General features: G+C 39.4%; 1 protein-coding gene across 2 annotated transcripts in view; it reads left to right on the forward strand.

Annotated features, from left to right (window-relative positions):
- Gart (trifunctional purine biosynthetic protein adenosine-3 Gart) overlaps positions 1 to 12,035 on the forward strand; it is a 529,244-nt gene extending 517,209 nt beyond the window's left edge. For both annotated transcript variants that reach the window (XM_067141687.2, XM_067141686.2), the window contains exon 18: positions 11,573 to 12,035. In XM_067141687.2, the coding sequence (XP_066997788.2) occupies positions 11,573 to 11,758 (186 nt within the window). In that variant the 3' untranslated portion in view covers positions 11,759 to 12,035. The remainder of the gene's footprint in view (positions 1 to 11,572) is intronic.
- The last annotated feature ends 9,703 nt before the right edge of the window (positions 12,036 to 21,738 follow it).

Here is a 21,738-nt window from a genome sequence, read left to right on the forward strand (position 1 = left end):
CCCCTAATCTTTTTTAAACTGTGTATATTTATATATAGATTTTTAAAAAACTGTGTGTATTGTTAAGAGTGTGGGTAGTGGCTTAGGTAGTAATAGGTAATTAAGGAGAAGTGGATGGATGCAATTTGGAAGGTATGTACTGTAACAGGAACACCCATACTTTAGTTCAGTAGAGAGCATGGATTGACGCCAGGGCGCATACAGTCCATGTTCAGAGAGTCAGAGAGAGATGGGTAGTATAATAAGTTCTTGTTAAGTTGAAACTTTTGTTTATTTAAAAATCAACAAATTATATCACCTTTTTACAGATGAACAGTTGAGATTTTGAATATCCAGGTAGAGAGAGACGTGGTCCCTCGGCTTCGGTGATGTCCCACGTTGTCAAACTCCTTCCCCCTCAGCATAGAACTCCTCTCAGCACCATGGCACCACGTTATCCCACGACGGTTGACGACCTTCGAAGTTTGGTGAGACTCGAACCTGGGAGTCTGACGTCTGTTGATGTCTGCGTGCAGCATGGAATATTTAATTAGCTTTTATTCCACCGAAATCCCATGAAGGGAGTAGAGAAATGTGTGGACTTTGCACAGAATGACAATAGAATCTGATACGACATTTCTCCACCGCACTGCACTAAAGATTGTTGCACAACAACGTTCGTAAATTCACAAGTTCCACAGTTAGTAGGGTTGGACGCGAACACTTCAAAGAAATTCAAATAAATTCAGTATCACAGTTCATGACGATGAGGAAGTTTAGCACAGTTCTAAATATGAAAGTAATTATCGACTGATACACTCGTCGACGAACTCGAAATTAATGGGGTAAGACAATAATCTGGAACCTTTATGACTTTAAGGTTCAGTCTTACGAAATGAAGTGAACACTGTTGCTTTGGCACAGACCAATGAAAAGAAATAAATTAAGCCACTAAGACACAGTCTAACATTATGCTTGAACATGATAAAATGAATGTACAGTTCTATGAATGCAAATTAGAGCAGACGTAATCTTATGAAAAGAAATTATGGTCTTTCACGAAGGCGCAGTCTTATTTGAGCACAGTCTTATGGAAAGAAACTAAGTTTTCATGAAGGCACAGTCTTATGGAAAGAAACTAAGTTTTTACTAAGGCACAGTCTTTATGAATTGAGGGGCACAGTCTTACAAAAACACAGTCATTTGATAAAAGTTCATGTGGAACAGTCCCGTAAACTAAATTTTATTTTGCTATTCTTTACGTCGCACCGACACAGATAGTTCTTATGGCGATGATGGGAGAGGAAAGGCTTAGGAATGGAAAGGAAGTGGCCGTGGCCTTAATTAAGGTATAGCTCCAGCATTTGCCTGGTGTGAAAATGGGAAACCATGGAAAACCATCTTCAGGGCTGCCGACAGCGGGGTTCGAACCCACTATCTCCTGGATGCAAGCTCACAGCTACCACAGTTGCGCGCTCCTAACCGCATGGCCAATGTAGACTAAATTAACGTACAGTCTTTGCAAACTGAAATTAAATTCACAAGTTACTTTGTGATTGTTTAAAATATCAAACATGTAAGCCCTTTCAGTTCGACACTCTTTGAAACCAATTTGATCACTCTTGTATTACTGTTTGTACAAGTTAGTCACTACCAATAACTTGAGATAATTCGCCTCCTTCAATTTCACACGAAGTTAAAGTCCTAAGATCGCACTTCTAACACTTAGAAAATTTAACTGTATCATTCACGTCCTGTCATAAGCACTGAACCAGCACGCTTCTTTTATATGTGTGGGTCGGATTGCGAAGTTTCAAATACAAGATTCTTCACCCTTTAATAACTCGGCTATTCTTCCGCCGATTTTCTTGAAACTTGGTACATTATTATCTGTTATCTGCCGACAGCGACAGAATCTACAAGATGACATGGTTAAAATTTTGATCAGACATTATTCCACTCTCGAGATAACAAAATAGAAGCAATGGAAAGTTCGATCGTGACGTCACTTGGCCTTGGCTGGTTCCCCGTAGCGAGCGATCACCTGCCTCGCTGTCACATCTGCTGCCGGAGCGCTCAGCGGTCTTTTTTAATCATTGTAGACGGGTGTTAGTGCAAGTGGCATAAGAAATACTTTGACGGCGAATGTCGACAGGGCATTTCCATTTCAGTACATAAAGGGTTGAAACATGAAAAGGTATAGAGTTGGTGTTGGAAGGAAGGATAGAAGAGAAGGATCAAAATAGTCTAAGAAGTAGAGTAAGTTAAAGAAGTTAAAGAAGTTAAGAACAGAGAGAAAGTGCTGAAGAGCCCTGTAATAACGAGAGGAGAACGAGGTATTAAGGATGGACTGTTTAAGTGTGTAGTATAAGTTGATGTATTATATATTGTTAAGATGTAGTGAGCACATGGGTGTGGATAATGTACGTACGTGTGTGTGTGTGTGTGTGTGTGTGTGTGTGTGTGTGTGGGTGGGTGGGTGTGTGTGTGTAAATGGGAATTCTATGAATTTTAAAAGATAAGTATGAGGGCAGTTATGAGAGGCTAAAACCGGGCGAGTTGGTTGTGTGGTTAGGAGCTTGCAGCTGTGAGCTCACATCCGGCAGATAGTGGGTTTGAACCCCACTGTCGGCAGCCCTGAAGATGGTTTCCCATGGTTTTCCATTTTCACACCAGGCAAATGCTGGGGCTGTACCTTAATTAAGGCCACGGCCGCTTGCTTTCCATTCCTAGGCCTTTCCTCTCCCATCGTCGCCATAAGACCTCTCTGTGTCAGTGCGACGTAAAGCAACTAGCAAAAAAAAGAGAGGGTAAGCATAAGGGGGGTCTGGAAATGTACATGTAAAGTAAGTGAGAAAGGAACTGTTGACTGAGGAGTTAGGAAAGAAAGGGAGAAGCAAGATGGTGGAGTTGTGTGACGTCGAGGTGAGAGAGGGAGAGATAGGCCTGACCTATCTCAAGCTAAAGTGCTGAATCAGACCGACTGTACATGTAGAGTAGAGTAAGGTAGAAAATAGTATTAGGTTAGAGGAGAGTAAGATGTCAATGAAGCAAAGGAAGAAGAGCTGAGTTATGGTATCCGTCTTGGCAGGAGAATGCAGAGGAAGCATGCTACATGTGGAGCTGGCAATCCACCCATGTGTGGGCTGCTAAATAGAGGAAGGGTAGGGAAGCTAGCATTGACATCTTAAGGGGTCTATGAGGGCTCGGTTTCCGGCCTCATGAGACATGTCTGGTCGCGGCATCCCAGATGTCGCAGCCAGACAGATCTAGTTGTAGTTAAATAGTTAGTCTGGTCATGTGCTAAGAAAGAAGAGCCGAGTTATGGTCTCTATGTCGGCAAGAGAATCCCTTTCAGCCCTGAGAGATTTTTTTCTGAATTTTTCTGTGCAATGCATGTTTGTACCCATTGTTTGGTATGCAGAATGAGGCAGAAATATTTTAAAAATTCCAAAATTGATACTTTTTTAAAAACTTAACTAGCAGATTTGTGCTGGTTAGGTTTTATTTAATACTGCTTAGCCTAATTAGGTGTTACACCATATTTACAAAGTTGACAGTCAAAATACAAGCAATAACATTATGCACAAGTATAGAAATGCTTAGAAAGAAAAACTTACGCAAAATATGCAGCAGTGGTGATGATTATCCCACCTACACACAAACACAAAAAAAATTCCTACACTATTCAACTTTTTACCTTATGTTTATATTTTGAAATGCACACATACAAATCACATTTAACGCAACGGTTTCTGGTTCTACTTTTACAAGCTTCGTATTGACAAGAAGGTGGTGAAGCTATGTTATCAACATTGGGTCAGTGGTCGTACCCGTCACATCTCTTTTCATAGACAGGCTTAGGAGATGGAGTGTAGATCTTTGTCTTCTTTCTTGTAGGTTGGTTTTCAACTTCTTCCTCATCATCTTCTTTTCTTCTCTCTCTGTCTGGAGTTGCTACCGATCCTTGCCCTACTGACATTCAAAAATTGAGAAGATCGAGAATCTTACTTTTGGGAACTTTGTTTGCTTGACAGCCCTCGTGGCACTGCAGCCAGCTATTAACAATGCTCATATCCAGGAAGTGGAGAATCATTTTCAAGGTCCATTTCTTTGTCCTGAACCATGTTCGGTAGCATTCTAATTGTAAAATATAAAATGGCAGCGAGTGAATATTTCAGTGTGGGTATCCTCTGTGCTACTTTAGTAATATGTGTGGTTAATCAAGGATTTGCTGTCTCGAATTCTGTTTGAATTCGTTCCAAGGAATTTAGTGGTGATGTGGAGTGTAGTGAGTTTGGAATCTGTGATGATATAATGGTGAAATCAGAGAGATTGTGTTTGTGCACCACATGGTCGGGCTATGACCAGTTAACGCACACAACAGGGCCGGTTTCTTCAACTGCCACGAGTGATCCTCCTGCAGGTACGCAATGGACCGTGGAAACTTCCCTTGCCCTCTCACAGGCAGGAGACTGGTTAACTTCGTATGTTAAGTTTTATTTTCCTTCCTTACCGACGGCTAATCTGTCTTGTTTTCTTACGGTCCCAACATCGACCCACGATTCGTTGAAATACGCTGTCATGCATGCCGTTCCCCGTTACGTTTCTTACTAACACTGTTACTCCTGTCTGGTGATGTGCAAATTAACACTGGGCCTAAAATGAAGAATGAGTTCTCTGTGTACTGTCAAAATATCAGGTCCATAGAAAAGAAGATTACAGACTGTGAACTTCATGTTCAAGAATTAGCTGCTTTCAGTGAATCTTGGTTGACTGATTTTGTGTTACTCTGAAATCCCACTCTCTAAAGAATTTCCCTTATTCAGGGCCGATCGTAGAGCTGGATCCCAGGGAGGGGGTGTTTTAATCGCTGTCGAATCTAAATGGCATGCGACCCTACGCTCCGACCTGATGAATGATTGTGAAGCTGTTTGGGTTGAAGTTACATTTCATAACCTAAAATATCTATTTGCATGTTTCTATAGACCACCTCGTTTTTATCTCAACTATTCTGAAGCTTTTCTTTCCTCTGTGCTTAAAGCCGTTCATTTCAAAGATAACATTGTCATACTAGGAGACTTTAATCTGTCTGTCTCCTGGATTTCCCCTTCATTAGGTCAGCCTTCTAATAAACTTGACAAATGGTATCTGGACCACTATATTACTGGACTGAACTTCAAACATCATGCCTTGGAAAACACCTGCAGGAATAGTCTTCTTGACTACCTGCTTTCTTATAACCAGCCACAAGTCCGTTGAAGCAACTTTCATTCTCACCCCTCCCCGTGCTCCGAGGAGCTCTGTGCCTGTGGGGCATAAAGTTGACTGGCAGACTGTTAATCGTACCCCGTCCCTTTTACCATGGCATTTGTTGCATGTGGGTGGAGTTTAAGATGCGGTGGACTTATTTTATGATTGGATGCTTGCTGTGATCCATGACCTCATTCCTACTTGTTCGATGTCCAGAAAATCCCCCCCCCCCCCATGGAAGAAGAGTGATACTAAAAGTGCTGAACTAAAAAAGTTGGTAAACTGGAGACAATGGAAGAATGCGCCCTCCGAGAGAAATTATAAAATATTCTCTGACCTTCGGAAACACCACAGGTATTTATTAAGGCGGGATTACTCGGAATATATTAACGGAACCTGCCTTGAAGTAAGACATAACAGTAAAAGGTTGTTGTCACTTTTAAATAACAGAAGAGACAACAAACTAATACTGTAAGTAGTAACCTGGGACCATTCTGTAGCCAGTGGAGCAGATAGACCTGAATTATTCAATGAATATTTTACCTCTAATTTTGTTAAACCTTTTCAGTATGCTGATATTCCTAAAATCAAACCTATTATTTCCCATAGCCTCAGTAATATTTCTACCACTGAATCTGAAGTGTACTCCCTATTTTCGTCTTTGTCAGAAAATAAACCCACTGGTCCTGATTGTCTCAGTCCTATCTTCCTTAAGAATACAGCAGTAACTATTTCATACCCTATTAGCGTGATATTCAATCGGTGCTTTTTAGTCGACTATTTTCCGAGGTCCTGGAAACTTGCTTATATCACACCCGTTCTTAAAGGTGGACAGAGGTCGGATATCACAAAATATCGCCCGGTCTCTATATTACCTGCTTTATCAATCATTTGTGAAAAGATCATCCACCAGCATTTACTTGTGTTTACAATTCCATATATATCCCCCCAGCAGCATGGTTTCCTCCCTGGAAGCTCCTGCATAACTAACTTAGCTATCCTCCTCCATTATGCCACGTCAGCCATCCACGCGGGCTCTCAACATGATGTATGCTGTATCGACATCGCAAAGGCTTTCGATACCGTGGATCACACGCTTCTTGCACGCAAACTTTCTGAATGGTTTAACGTGCATGGGAGACTCCTAGCTCTAATTAACAGCTTTCTGAGCGAAAGACTACAGCGCATGGTCCTTGATGGATGCAGTTCTTCTCGCACCACCACACTCTGGTGTCCCGCAGGGCAGTGTCCTAGGTCCCCTTTTCCCTATTTATTGATGACCTTATCGATACTGCCTCCCACCATTCATGTGAAATCCTTCTCTTTGCAGATGATTGTTAAATCTTCAAGCAGATCGATTCTCTCACAGATACAATCCAATTGCAAAATGCACTTGATTCACTGTCAGGTTGGTGTACTACATGGTGTCTTAAACCTCATCCCTCCAAGTGTTCCACCATTTCGTTCACACTTCATAAATCCCCTGTTCTACAAGAATATCACCTACTGAACCAACCGATTGCACTTGTTGACAATCAAAAAGATTTAGGAGTGCATTTTGACAGTAGATTGTTGTTTGTCTCGCACATAAAGAGGGTCACCTCACATGCTATGTCACTCCTTAGTTTACTCTGCAGGTTTTCTGACAGCACAGATGTAAATGCCCTCAGGGAATTCTACGTTTCCTGTGTCTTAGCTATTGTTGAATACGCCTTTCCAGTCTGGTCCATTTCCGCTTCTTCAAATCTCAGCCACCATGACCATGTACAATCTTTTTTCTGTGCTATTGTCAGAGCCAGGGACCCTGCATGTCGCAACTTAAGCACTATCCAAGTGCTTGGGAAACTGAAACTCAGGACTCTTTCTGCTCGGAGGAAAGTAGCCGACCTAAAGCTGCTATATTATTATTATTATTATTATTATTATTATTATTGAATTTCCCATTACAAACCCTATTTTACAAGTAGTATATTAGGGCTATAGATAGTGAGACTAAGTTAATACATGACAATTGAATTAAAATAGAGATGACTTATAAATGAGATGGAGAAATTTAACAAACACTTTATAACAGCATCTTCTATGAAATACCATAGTGAGAGGTGCTTGGTATTCTATGTTACACATGTTTAAATGCATTAATAATTCATATCTACTCCTGTTAAAAATCGGACACTCAAATAAAAGATGAGGAACAATTTGTTGCATTTCACAGGTATAGCTGTAAGGCTTCTGAATACTGATTCCAAACCTCTTGAAGTATGATCCAAACTTTCCATGTCCTGTCAGAAACTGAGTTATAATATGTTCATATTGCAAAAACCTACTGTTAAGTCTGTCTTGAATATTTGGAAAGAACAGCTCCCTTGTTAGCCGGCCATTAGTGCTGGTGATCCATTGGTTGTTCCACATATCTTGTGTATACTCCCTCAGTTCCTTTTGTAGATGAGACATAGGGGACTTTTCATATATCAACAAGGCGTCAGAAGAAGTAGTAGCTGCTTTGGCAAGTTCATCAGCTCTTTCATTTCCTTCTACTCCGTCATGACCTCGGACCCATTTCATGCAGATATGGTTACTGTAGCCTAATATGTGTGATCTTATATTAACAGCTACCGGATGAAAGTTATATTTTTCTTGGATTGCTCTCAAAGCTGTCTGAGAGTCACTTAATCCACATAACTGCCTGTTGTATAGCGCATAATTCGGCTTGAAAGACTGAACATGAGGGAGATAGTCTAAATTTTTCAGCATGCACCTCAATTTTTCAGCATGCACCTCACTGTTATTCTGTAGCTCTACAAAAGCACATCCTACAAGCTAATCCGGGATCCATCCGTATAAATATTGTAATGATGCTGTGTGGTGCAAGAAAGCAGCTAATGGTCTATTTAGGTCTCCAGATTTAGTTTCCTTATTCCCCCTCCACGTCCAATCCCATAGTACCAGAATGAAGACCCTATTCCGTATTCCTTACTCTCGGCTTTCTCCCATCCTAAGGTCCCTTTCTGTACGTATTCCAGCAATAGACTTCTTCGTAATGTTTCCTTCCTCTGTCATGATATTTCTCATATAACTTAATTTTCCTTCTTGTTCTGCTCCTGTATTTACTGTAAATGTATTTTCCTTTGTTAATGTCGTCGTTTATGTAAATATGTATTATATATGATTGTGCAGTTTTATTGTGTATATTTGTGCCCTTTGTAAATATTTATATATCTTTCATTTTAGATTAATATCTATTGTACATAGCTCAGATTTTTTTAATTCGGCGTTATGCTGTTGCTGATCAGGAATAAATAAATAAATATCTACTCTCCCCATGTGCTCATTGTAATTCTTAATCAAAAAAGGGCAGTCGACTTCAATATATTTGTGTTCATTTTTGGACCACCTTCTTATTTTGGCTAGGGGTTCAATCCCGGCACAGGTAGAAGCAGCAACAACTTTTTGAGAGTCTTCCCATTTCACAACTACAGTGGCATTAGAATTAATTATAGATTTAGTTGTAGGTAAATAGTTAGTCCAGTCATGTGCTACCTTTATTTCCTTATACCGATGGTTTGTAACTATGGTGGGGTAATAAACATGTAATGTAATATTCTTGGCATAGTAATATTTAGTTCACTGTAGATCTGCCGGTACCGTAGTCTGTAGTATTGACAACTTCCCTCATACTTGTATATTCTTAATAGATTTCCTGTACTCAAAGGCGGTTATGATCTATTGCAGATCTGGTGCCTCTAGTCTCCCATTTGGAGCAGTGTATAGCCTTATGCTTGTGAATGACCTAGCAGCTGTTAATACCATACTAACACAGAAGTCCAGTAAATGCTTTTTGTTTCCGTTAGCTTCCATATTATCTATGCATTTACCCCATCACCTTCTCATAACCTTCAGTTCCACTTCCGATCCTCACACTGAAATCGACTATTAACTGTATCCTGGGCTTGCTGTTAACCCTGACCGACATTACTCAGGGGCTCATAAAACTTGTCTACTACACCCTCATCTGCTCCTTTGCATGGTGAATACACTGAGATATTTCTCATCCTAATTCCTGAAATCACCAAATCTATCCACATCCTTTGTTGCTTTATATACCTAACAGTAACTAGTTTGGATACTATGGTTTTCCTAATGAAAAATCCCTCCTTACACTCTGCCCTCCCCCTTTTAATACCTGTTAAAACACCTGATAATCTCCCATCTTTTCCTCATTGTCTCCCCTTACCCAAACATCATTAGGGGCTGCTTGGCTGAGGCGCTAAAGGCGTGCTCGGTTTACCCAGAAGGGCATAGGTTCGATTCCCTGTCAGGAGGTTGAAAAATTTAAGAAACCAGATTTCCACTTCTGGAGGTGCACATGGCCCTGAGGTTCACTCAGCCAACACCAAAAATGAGTACCTGGTTAATTCCTGGGGGGCAAAGGTGGCCACGCATACAGCTAACCACTAAGTGCTAAGATTACGGATAGTGGATGCCTTTACCTTCCACTCCTCCAAGGCCCTTCATGGCCTGTCAATCAATCAATCAATCAATCAGTCACTACTGATCTGCATTTAGGGCCGTCGCCCAGGTGGCAGATTCCCTATCTGTTGTTTTCCTAGCCTTTTCTTAAATGACTGCAAAGAAATTGGAAAATTATTGAACCTTTCCCTTGGTAAGTTATTACAATCCCTAACTCCCCTTCCTATAATTGAATATTTGCCCCAATTTGTCCTCTTGAATTCCAACTTTATCTTCATATTGTGATCTTTCCTACTTTTAAAGACACCACTCAAACTTATTCATCTACTGATGTCCTCCCACGCCATCTCTCCACTGACAGCTCAGAACATACCACTTAATCGAGCAACTCGTCTCCTTTCTCCCAAATCTTTCCAGCCCAAACTTTGCAACATTTTTGTAACGCTACTCTTTTGTCGGAAATCACCCAGAACAAATCGAGCTGCTTTTCTTTGGATTTTTTCCAGTTCTTGAATCAAGTAATCCTGGTGAGAGTCCCATACACTGGAATCAAGTATTCCTGGTGAGGGTCCCATACACTGGAACCATACTCTAGTTGGGGTCTTACCAGAGACTTATATGCCCTCTCCTTTACATCCTTACTACAACCCCTAAATACCCTCATAACCATGTACAGAGATCTGTACCCTTTATTAACAATATTTATGTGATTACCCCAATGAAGGTCTTTTCTTATATTAACACCTAGGTACTTTCAATGATCCCCAAAAGGAACTTTCACCCCATCAACGCAGTAATTAAAACTGAGAGGACTTTTCCTTTTTGTGAAACTCACAACCTGACTTTTAACCCCATTTATCATCATACCATTGCCAACCGTCCATCTCACAACAGTATCGAGGTCACCCTGCAGCCGCTCACAATCTTGTAACTTATTTATTACTCTGTACTGAATAACATCATCTGCAAACAGCCTTATCTCTGATTCCACTTCTTTACACATATCATTGATATATATATAAGAAAACATAAAGGTCCAATAATACTGCCTTGAGGAATTCCCCTGTACAGAGATGACTTTGCTTTTTGCTTTTTACCCAAACATCATTAACTCATAACATATCTTGACTCGTCTTGTGTGCTAACTTAGCCAGTTTTACTTTCTTTCTTGCAAAATCCCCATTGATAGTGATAGCACCCCCTTTATTTTCCAAGTTGTTACAGATTGATGTGGGATTCCATCACTTGTCACTACCATAGATCTGAGGCTTGCTAAAATCATTCTGAGTGTGCTCAGTAATTTTCTTTGAAATAAGGTGCTGGCCTTTTTGTTAATACACAATCCCAGAGATAATTCTTACTCTAATGGTTTTGGGACAATTGGTGGATTGGGGTAGCCTAGCCATCTGAACAGCACGAGGGCCACAGCCCAAAACATAATTGAAATGTCAACTCCAGTTCTGTAGCAACTGATACCTGACTCTCGGAGCCAGTTGCCGGGCTAATCAACTGTTGCCCATGGTTCACAAAGTAGTGCACTGCTATAAGAACCCATGCTACGAACCACACATGTAGAAAACTTGTAAAATAACATTCAGTTGAGAAATAAATTGTTTTTCTGCGCACTTAATATTCTAGCACCCCTCTGTGTAAAAAATGACAGAATTTTTCATGAGTCTAGTAGTTTTGCTATATGACTTTTTTTTTTTTCCCACAAAATATTTGCAGCTTTAAAGCATTTAATTTTACTGCATGGGAGATTTCATCATTATCAAATTCATATGCATTATCTCAGTTCCATTCTTATTTTTGATCAGTGCCATTATATGATGGAGATTGGAAAAACTAACTGCAATTATGACTGTTGTAGGAAGATATTGATGCTGGAGCCATCTTGGCTCAGGAAGCTGTTCCCGTTGAAGTTGATGATACTGAAGAATCTTTACAGGAGCGTGTGAAAATTGCAGAACACCGTGTATTTCCTCAGGCATTGAAACTTGTAGCAACTGGCAAAGTGCATTTAGGAAATGATGGCAAACTTGTGTGGAACAAATAAATCAAAATATTTTGTCATGTCTAGCACATTGACTACTATTGACATTATAATCACATTGATTAACACTGACGTTATAATAAAATGTTTTGTTTTAGTCGGTGATGAAATAACATGTTATCAAGGACATAAAGTGTATTTCTAATCATAAATCAGTATGTTATATAATATTATGTTGAAATACTTAATTTTATGTAAATATGTGGCAAAATATGCAGGAGAACTAACATTATATAGATGTACCATCATTCCATATTTTATTAAAAATCAATGTGCCTTACACCAACTGCAATTTATTTTTAATGACCCTTCTGACATTTGAAAAGCTTCCTGTGAATACTACAACATTTTATGTAGAGTATGTAACAATTTGATGAATACTGATAAATAAAATCATGAATAATATATATAAATAAATAACTGAATAAATAAAATTGAAATAAATTAATACAAATGTTTAATTGAAATGTCCGTAGTATGGGCGCCAGAGTTCACCAGAATGGATCCCTCGAATTTTGATAGAGCATGATAAATTTTATATCCCAGGGCGTGTGCATAATGCTGCGTACTGGTACATCTGCTGCAGGCCTTACCTAACCTCCTGAAAACGACTAAATAGTTAGGAACTGCACCTAGGCTCATCAATAACTCCACTGATTCTAAAATAGCTAACTATATTCTTAACAAAATCTGTGCATGAGCACCTCGTCAACACACACAATTATACATATAATACACACACAAAAGATTGCTGGAAGACTCCGTATTTACAACAACAACAACAACAATAATGAAAACATTGGGAAAACAAAAGCGAGAACTAAGCTACCATTTGTAGATAGTCCGATGAACAATGTATATATATGTAGATAAATACCCTTCACTGTCTCTGTATCAATACTACTTGCCGATTCTCATAATCGGCAGTTCTCACATCACACAGATACTGTACCTTGTAATACTATGTTCACATATTTTAATACTTGTTGTAAAGATATATACATTTGAGCAACACACGCCTGTCGATCCTCAACATAAATTATGGAAAGTCTGAGATAGCTTTTACCAACATATAATGCCAGACCTCCACAAGTACTACAACACTTAATGCGTACGCCCTCCGCAATTTCTTGATCAGCCACTTTCCACGAACATAACAAGAATACGTTCCACGAACGTTTGAAGTCCAGTCCATTGTAGCTGTATCACTCGAATACCGTATATCAGCACTACTTCCTTCTCGTACAGTCTGTCTGCACTACTTCCTTCTCTTACAGTGTGTCAGTACTCCTTCCTGTCCGTACCGAGTGAGGTTCCCGCCGTTTGATCAACCTTTATAGGCATCAACATTCCCCTTCCTCTCACATAATACGTCTGGATTGGTCCTTGCCAGCCAATCATGAGTGATCCTGTAGTCAAGACCATGCCCTGAACTTCTTCATGCTCCCAAGACGTAAACAAACGCCGGGGTATATCACATGAGTCATAGAACTTTCCTAGTACTATAACATCAACAAACACATCTCATCAGACACTGGGATGTCCGCATGAGTCATACGAATTACCAGAGTCCAAGATAGCAATGTTTTCCCACTCATGCAAAACAAATTACTCATACTACATATATGGTTACCTTCCAGCTTACAAAGATTAATGACAAAATATACAAATGAAATACTGATGAAATGTAATGAAATGTCGTATGGCTTTTAGTGCCGGGATATCCCAGGACGGGTTCGGCTCGCCAGGTGCAGGTCTTTTTATTTGACACCCCTAGGTGACCTGCGCATCGTGATGAGGATGAAATGATGATGAAGACAACACATACACCTAGCCCCCATGCCATTGGAATTAACCAATTAAGGTTAAAATCCCCGACCCTGCCGGGAATCGAACCCGGGACCCTCTGAACCGAAGGCCAGTACGCTGACCGTTCAGCCAGCGAGTCGGACGAAATACTGATAATAATAAATAATAATAAATAATAATAATAAATCGAATACTGACAATAATATCTCGAACTTCTACATACAGTGCAAGGGTGTGATATATGTACTATCACATAACGCCCCATTGGTGAATCGATGATATCACATATGATTCACCATAAAACAGAACTTCATAAATGATATAACTGAACACTCAAATTAATGTAATAATGATATATACATTGCATCTACTGCATTGTATTCGCACACGCGAAATACAATTTGTCCAAACAATAATAATAATAATAATAATAATAATAATATGGCTATCTACAAACAACTTCGACCGTTTCATATATCATTGAATACAATCCCTTCTTACTAATGAACACACAAAATAAAATTGATAATATATACATCCAAGGTGCAGATCCTATCTCTTATATCTGCGAAGGCTATAGATATTAAATGTCCCAAGGACCTTGTTGTCAGTGGTTAGGAGCCTATAAGCACACTTGCCTATTCTACTGTCCACAGTATACGGACCCTGATATAATTTAAAAAACTATATATAAACTTAACATTGGCATCGATAGACGAGGAATGCATACCATAATAATATCTGAATACATCTCGAATACAATCTATCTTACACACATTCATCCCATCCAGTCACACAAGAATCATACAGGCTTTCATTCAGAACATTCATAACCAAGAAATCCCTCTCTCTGAAATATTCGGGAATCTCACTACGTTGCCTCTTCCACAAACATACAATTATTGCAAGTAAAGAGATCACGTACTTTTTCGTACATTCCACATCGATATCATACAGCACGTCATTCAAATCATTCACACAAAACTCAGCATTAAATAAAACATGAATAGGCTTTCTTTCATCTCGCGCACACTTCCATTCTCACTCACGTCCACTCTATTACTGGAATTCTTACCATAACACACTTCGAAATTGCTGTCATTACTACTTAATGACCCAACAATTAATCCATCTTCACCACCTTCCATATCAGCTCCTACTTTCACCACTTTAATGCCAACAACACTGCTACTCTCGACTCTCTTACCAGAAGTTTCATTAATCTCAAAGTCACCATTTTCACACATAATGGACCTAACTTTACTCTCCTCATGTACACTTAAATCAAAAACATCCTCATGATGTATACTCCATAAACATTCTTCACTCACAAAACAACCTTCATCAACTTCACAAAAAACTTCACTTTCAATTTCTGAAACTTCCACAAGATTATCGTTCGCAACACCGCTATTACCATCACCACTAGCACAAAGTAAGACATCCGACACATCTTTCTTACTTTCATCTCGCCCCCTATTCTTAAAATCTCCCTGAACACAAAACACATGGTCACGCAATAATTCTTCTTTCACGTCTACCTCGTAACTTACCTGTTTCATCGCATGAATAGGAATTTCGGTATCGGACTGCCTATCTGACCCAACTAAGAACTCCGATTCCGGTTTAAATTACTTGATGTGGACTGTTCACTATTATCATGTCTCGGCACTTGATCTGGAGGTCTTTGATCCGTATGCCCCCTACTTTCCGATTCCCCTTGATTAGATTGTCTGTTTCCCCTTCCGGAATTACCACCCTGATTCCCTTGCCTAGAATGACTGAAATTCTGATTATTCCTATCTCCCCCTAGCTGATTACCTTGTCTCCCATTATCCCCGTAGTTTCTACCTTCACTTTGCCTAGTCCTGCCCTGCCCTTCCAAAGCATCAAACCTCTCTAAAAGCTGCTCTAATTCCTTAATTGTAACAATATTCTGCATACATGCAGCTAATCCGACCTTCTCAGGAAAATGCCTCAACATCTGGCGGACCATATCTCTCTCTGATGCTAGACCTTCAATATTCTGGCTGATCAGAACATGCGCCAAGAAATACTCCGTCATAGACACACCTTCCTGAGGTCTACATTTGCCAAATAGCACGTGATCCCTTTCCCTTCCCTGAATAGCATCACTCCAAAATTTAGAACTAAATTTCTCCCTAAATTTCTCCAAACTCGAAATACCCTGTCGCTTCTCCAACAAATGCAACATCCAACATGCTCCACTCAATCAAACCATCGTCAAAATTCTTGGAAAATCGTTTCTCCACCGTTTTCAAGAATTCCATCGGATTAAACTGTCGACCATTAAACTTGGGTAATTCAGAGTCATTCGTACAAGATACGTACCTACTTGGATTTTACTGATCTCCTGCCTTAATTTCACATGGCATGTTTTAATTCCTTCTTCCACTACCATTCTGGCATTTCCTTCTACTGACTTGAGGTCATTTTTACTGATTTAAGATCTTTCTCCAATTTCTCATTCTTCTCGTCTATACGCTTCGCTAAAACGTTCTGATTGGATTTAATTCTATCTATTTCTTAGACTTTATCCTCCACTATTTTTATTCTCGTATCACATTCCTTGCTGTTTTCCACAAATTCCTTCCTAACTGCATTAAATCGGCATTCGATTTTCTCAGTCAGTTCCAAGCATTGAGCTTCTACCTTATTATTGACTTCCTGAATTTCCCTGCTTTGATGATCAAAATTCTGGTTCAATTCATGTATTCTACCATTCACGGCACTGCTTAAACTATCAATTTTACTAGACACTTCAACACTCACTGAATTTAATTCCTTACTCTGATTCTCAATCTTACTGGCCAATTCTGTACTAACTGAATTTAATTCACTATTAACACTGTATATTTCTTTACTTAAAAAGCTCAATTCACTCTTCAACTCTTTACTCTGACTGTCAATCTTACTGGACAATTCAACACTATCATTATTGATTTTACTGGACAATTCAACATTATTATTATTATCATCGATTTTACTGGACAATGCATCACTTTTACTGTTAACAACAATACTGATTATCGATTTTACTGTTAACAGCATTTAATTCAACACTCACTGAATTTAATTCCGTACTCTGACTATCAATCTTACTGGACAATTCATTAAATAGTGATTTAATCATACTAAAAGTTAAAGCCTCCCCTTGATCCCCTACATTCTGAATATGAGACGGGTTACTCGGTTCCTCACCCATCGTTGCCGATAGATCCTTCCCACTATCCGCCATTTTGCTACTCTCACTTAAATTAGATAAACTCAATGTGGTGGAATTCTTTTGCCTTCTCTTCTCCTGATTCTTAGTACCAGCAACTTTAAAAACCTCTCTGTTTCTTAATTTTATAATACTTGACTCGCTACAACATGTCTTCATACTCCAACATACATATCACGTACATATAAAACATTTCACTGACATAGTTTGCAGAATTCCAACCACACCTGACAAGTGCACCTACGCTAATAAGCCTAACAGATGTACCAATCATTCAGCCACACGTTGGGAAGCCAATTGTAACAATTTGATGAATACTGATAAAAAAAATCATGAATAATATATATAAATAAATAACTGAATAAATAACATTGAAATGAATTAAATTAATAAAAATATTTAATTGAAATGTCCGTAGTATGGGCGCCAGATTTCACCAGAATGGATCCCTCGAATTTTGATATATCCCAGGGCGTGTACATAATGCTGTGTACTGGTAAATCTGCTGCAGGCCTTACCTAACCTCCTGAAAACAACTAAATAGGTAGGAACTGCACCTAGGTTCAATAACAACTCACTGATTCTAAAATAGCTAACTATATTCTTAACAAAATTCGTGCATGAGCACCTCGTCAACACACACAATTATACATATCATACACACACAAAAGATTGCTGGAAGACTTTGTATTTACAACAACAACAATAATGAAAACAGTGGGAAAACAAAAGCGAGAACTAAGCTACCATTTGTAGATAGTCCGATGAACAATGTAGATAAATATCCTTCACTGTCTCTGTATCAATATTACTTGCCGATTCTCATAATCGGCAGTTCTCACATCACACAGATACTGTACCTTGTAATACTGTGTTCACATATTTTAACACTTCTTGTAAAGATATATACATTTGAGCAACACATGCCTGTAGATCCTCAACATAAATTATGGAAAGTCTGAGATAGCTTTCACCAACATATAATGCCAGACCTCCACAAGTACTACAACACTTAATGCGTACGCCCTCTGCAATTTGTTGATCAGCCATTTTCCACAAACACAACAAGAATACGTTCCACGAACGTTTGAAGTCCAGTCCATTGTAGCCGTGTCACTCGAATACCGTATATCGGCACTACTTCCTTCTCGTACAGTCTGTCCGTACTACTTCCTTCTCGTACAGTGTGTCAGTACTCCTTCCTGTCCGTACCGGGTGAGGTTTCCGCCGTTTGATCAACCTTCATAGGCATCAGCATTCCCCTTCCTCTCACATAATATGTCTGGATTGGTCCTTGCCAGCCAATCATGAGTGATCCTGTAGTCAAGACCATGCCCTGAACTTCTTCATGCTCCCAAGATATAAACAAACGCTGGGGTATATCACATGAATCATAGAACTTTCCTTGTACAATAACATCAATAAACACATCTCATCAGACACTGGGATGTCCGCATGAGTCATACGAATTACCAGAGTCCAAGATAGCAATGTTTTCTCACTCATGCAAAACAAATTATTCATACTACATATATGGTTACCTTCCAGCTTACAAAGATTAATGACAAACTATACAAATGAAATACTGATAATAATAAATAATAATAATAATAAATCGAATACTGACAATAATATCTCTAACTTCTACATACAGTGTGAGGGTGTGATGTACGTAGGTGGTTTGAAAAGTTCTCGGAATGTACTAGAATTAAGTATCTTACCTCAGTGGAACTGCTTTTATTTTTCAACATAGTCTCCCTGTAGACTAATGAATTTGGTCCAGCGATGTTCCAATGCCTTGATCCCATCTCGAAAATGAGATTCCTCCAGGCCTGCAAAATACCTCTCCAATTCGGCTGTCAGTTCTTCCCTTGTAGAAAATCTCCGTCCACCGAGGAAAATTTTCAGCTTGGGGATAGATGAAAGTCTAATGGTGCCAAATAAGGTGGATGTGGCAACAATTTGTACCCCAGTTCATGAAGTTTTGCCATGGCAATAACACTTGTGTGCGGCGGAGCGTTGTCCTGGTGAAAGATGACATTTTTCCTTGCCAAACCAGGCCTTGTTTCGCGTATCTTTTCCTGTAGTTGGTCTAGGAGGTTTGCATAGTATTGCCCCGTAATTGTTCGGCCAGCAGGAAGATAATCTATCAGCAGAATGCCTTTTGCATCCCAGAAAACTGAGGCCATGACCTTTCCGGCAGAACGCACTGCCTTTGGTTTCTTTGGTGGTGGTGAATCAGCATGTTTCCACTGCTTTAACTGCTGTTTTGTCTCTGGGGTATAGTAGTGGACCCAAGTTTCATCTGTAGTCACAAACCAGCGCAAAAAATCTTGTTGGTTGCACTGAAAACAGGCCAGACTTTGTTCGGACATTTCCAATCTGGTGCGTTTATTGTCCAATGTCAAGAGCCGCGGCACCCATCTTGCGGATAATTTTTTCATACCCAATTCTACGGTTAAAATATAATATACCCGTTCAGAATACATCCCTACAGCTTCAGCAATCTCCCACACTTTCAGTCGACGATCCTCCAAGAGCATTTTATGCACTTTTGCGATAAATTCTGGGGTCGTAACACTTTTTGGCCGTCCACTACGCGGATTATCATCCAAGCTCTCCCGACCAAATTTAAACTCGCTGGTCCACTTGGCAACAGTTGAAAATGAAGGAGCAGAGTCACCCAGTGTGTTCTGAAAGTCAGTATGAATTTCCTTTGCTTTCATACCTTTCTTTACAAAGTATTTAATCACTGCTCGAATCTCAGTTTTTTCCATTGTCACAAATCACTACGCGGGAACAACAACAGAGAGTCGTCACTACCACACTCCTGCAGCTAGAGCACTGACGTGTCACGTGTTCACTCACAAAGGATGTGTGATTATTGCACGAGAACCTCGTTGCTCTAGCACTGACATCTAGCGGTGAATCCGAGAACTTTTAAAACTGTCCTCTATGTACTATCACAAGTACTTGTGTTATTCTTCCATGTTTACTGCATTTTTCACACAGCAAAGTAGATCCTCAATAATCCCAACTAATTGACTTTCAGCCCAGTTTGAAGTATCGATTTGATTGTATTTTCGAACATAGATCAAAAACTAATTTTAACTACACACTGTATTAACTTTAAAGATTTCAATATGCCTACATACTGAATCCTCCATGGGTCCGGCGGCAGCGCGTCGGCCTCTCACCGCTGGGTTCCGTGGTTCAAATCCCGGTCACTCCATATGAGATTTGTGCTGGACAAAACGGAGGTGAGACAGGTTTTTCTCCGGGTACTTTGGTTTTCCCTATCATCTTTCATTCCAGCAACACTCTCCAATATCATTTCATTTCATCTGTTAGTCATTAATCATTGCCCCAGAGGAGTGCGAGAGGCTTCGGCAGCCGGCACAATTCCTATCCTCGCCACAAGATGGGGGCTTCATTCATTCCATCCCTGGCCTGGTCAGTGACTGGAAAACAGTTTGTAGGATTTCATTTAATTTTTCCGAGCTTCATTCCTTTGCAGCCAAGTCTCTGACTTGTCATAGACAGGCAAGCTGTGTTACCATACATTGAGGCATATAATTCAGCTAATTTATAGTCATCTCTAGAGCATTAAAAGTGTAGAATTCTATAGTAGGTGATGCAGGAGAAGATCTCAGTACAACAGAGACCTGGATGAAGAATTTCCTGGCTGAAGACTGGTCCAAGGTGAGCATGATGTCACTTTTTTTGTGTGGCAGACTCAAAGACTAGACTAGCCATGATGATCACCAACCTTCAATAGAAGACAGCACGGCAAGACGGAGAAGAGCATTGAAAGCTTCAGCATGAGTAGGCCTTGGGCTTTCTTCATCCTGGTTTTCAGCTGAGTCGTCGTCTTCATGTGCAGGTGCTTTACTACCTGTTCCAGTAATGAGAATTTTGACATCATTCAAAATTTGGTTGTTGAAGTCATTTTGGTCCACATTTAACCATTCTTTAGAGTCTTTTTTATTTATAAACTATAAATTTCATTTTTTGTTCCATAGTGAAGTGCAATTATAAATTGACAAGAGGGTCTTTGTCTGGTATACATGTTTTAGTTATCACATGATCTGTATAATTTTATTTGGCTGAAGATTGCCACTAAGTGGCTGTAACTAGTCCCAAGACTAATGTAATATTCTTTACTTGATATATTGTATTAAAAAGCCTTGATCCTTAGGCTGTATTACCATTGTAACAGGTAGCGGTAAGAATTGAATTTGGAAATTTTCATCAGTGGCATAAGAACTTCAATTGAAGGATGTGTGGGGGCATTATCTATAGTTATATACCATGTGGTAACATTACACATATAAAAACAAGAACATAAGAAGCAAGCGAGGGAAAGATAAACAAAATACACTAACAAGGACAACTAATACTATTAGACAACAGGATGTGTGGAAGATGCTGGAATGCCCTGCCAGAAACATAATTAGGTGGTGCTTACATTTTTTAATAAAATCATCAGGTTCCTTAAAGTATCATTTATTAAACATAACTCTTTAGATTCATTTAGATAACGACCTTAACCTTCAAAAATGAATTTATAAAACACAGCTTAACCATATTAATAGACATTTACACATTGCTCGTTGACACACACAGAATGATTTGAAGATATATATGTTATTAACCGTTATTAACCTGTTATTATCCTCACCCATATGGTGACCATTGCAGTCTAGAGCTATTAAACAATTAATATTAGATTAAGATACTACATTGACAAGCAACTGAAGGCAACCAGATTTGACAGCCATGCTCGCAGAGACGGGAGGGTTGGTAGTTCTGACCTCAGAAGCAAAGCGATGTCCTGTGCACCAGATAAACTCTTGACAGGTTTAAAAGTTATATTGTGCTGATGACCTTAGATGTTAGGCCCCTTTAAACAACAAGCAACAAAGCTTAT

Source organism: Anabrus simplex, chromosome 2 (genome assembly GCF_040414725.1).
Source record: "Anabrus simplex isolate iqAnaSimp1 chromosome 2, ASM4041472v1, whole genome shotgun sequence".
Taxonomy (NCBI): Eukaryota; Metazoa; Arthropoda; class Insecta; order Orthoptera; family Tettigoniidae; genus Anabrus; species Anabrus simplex.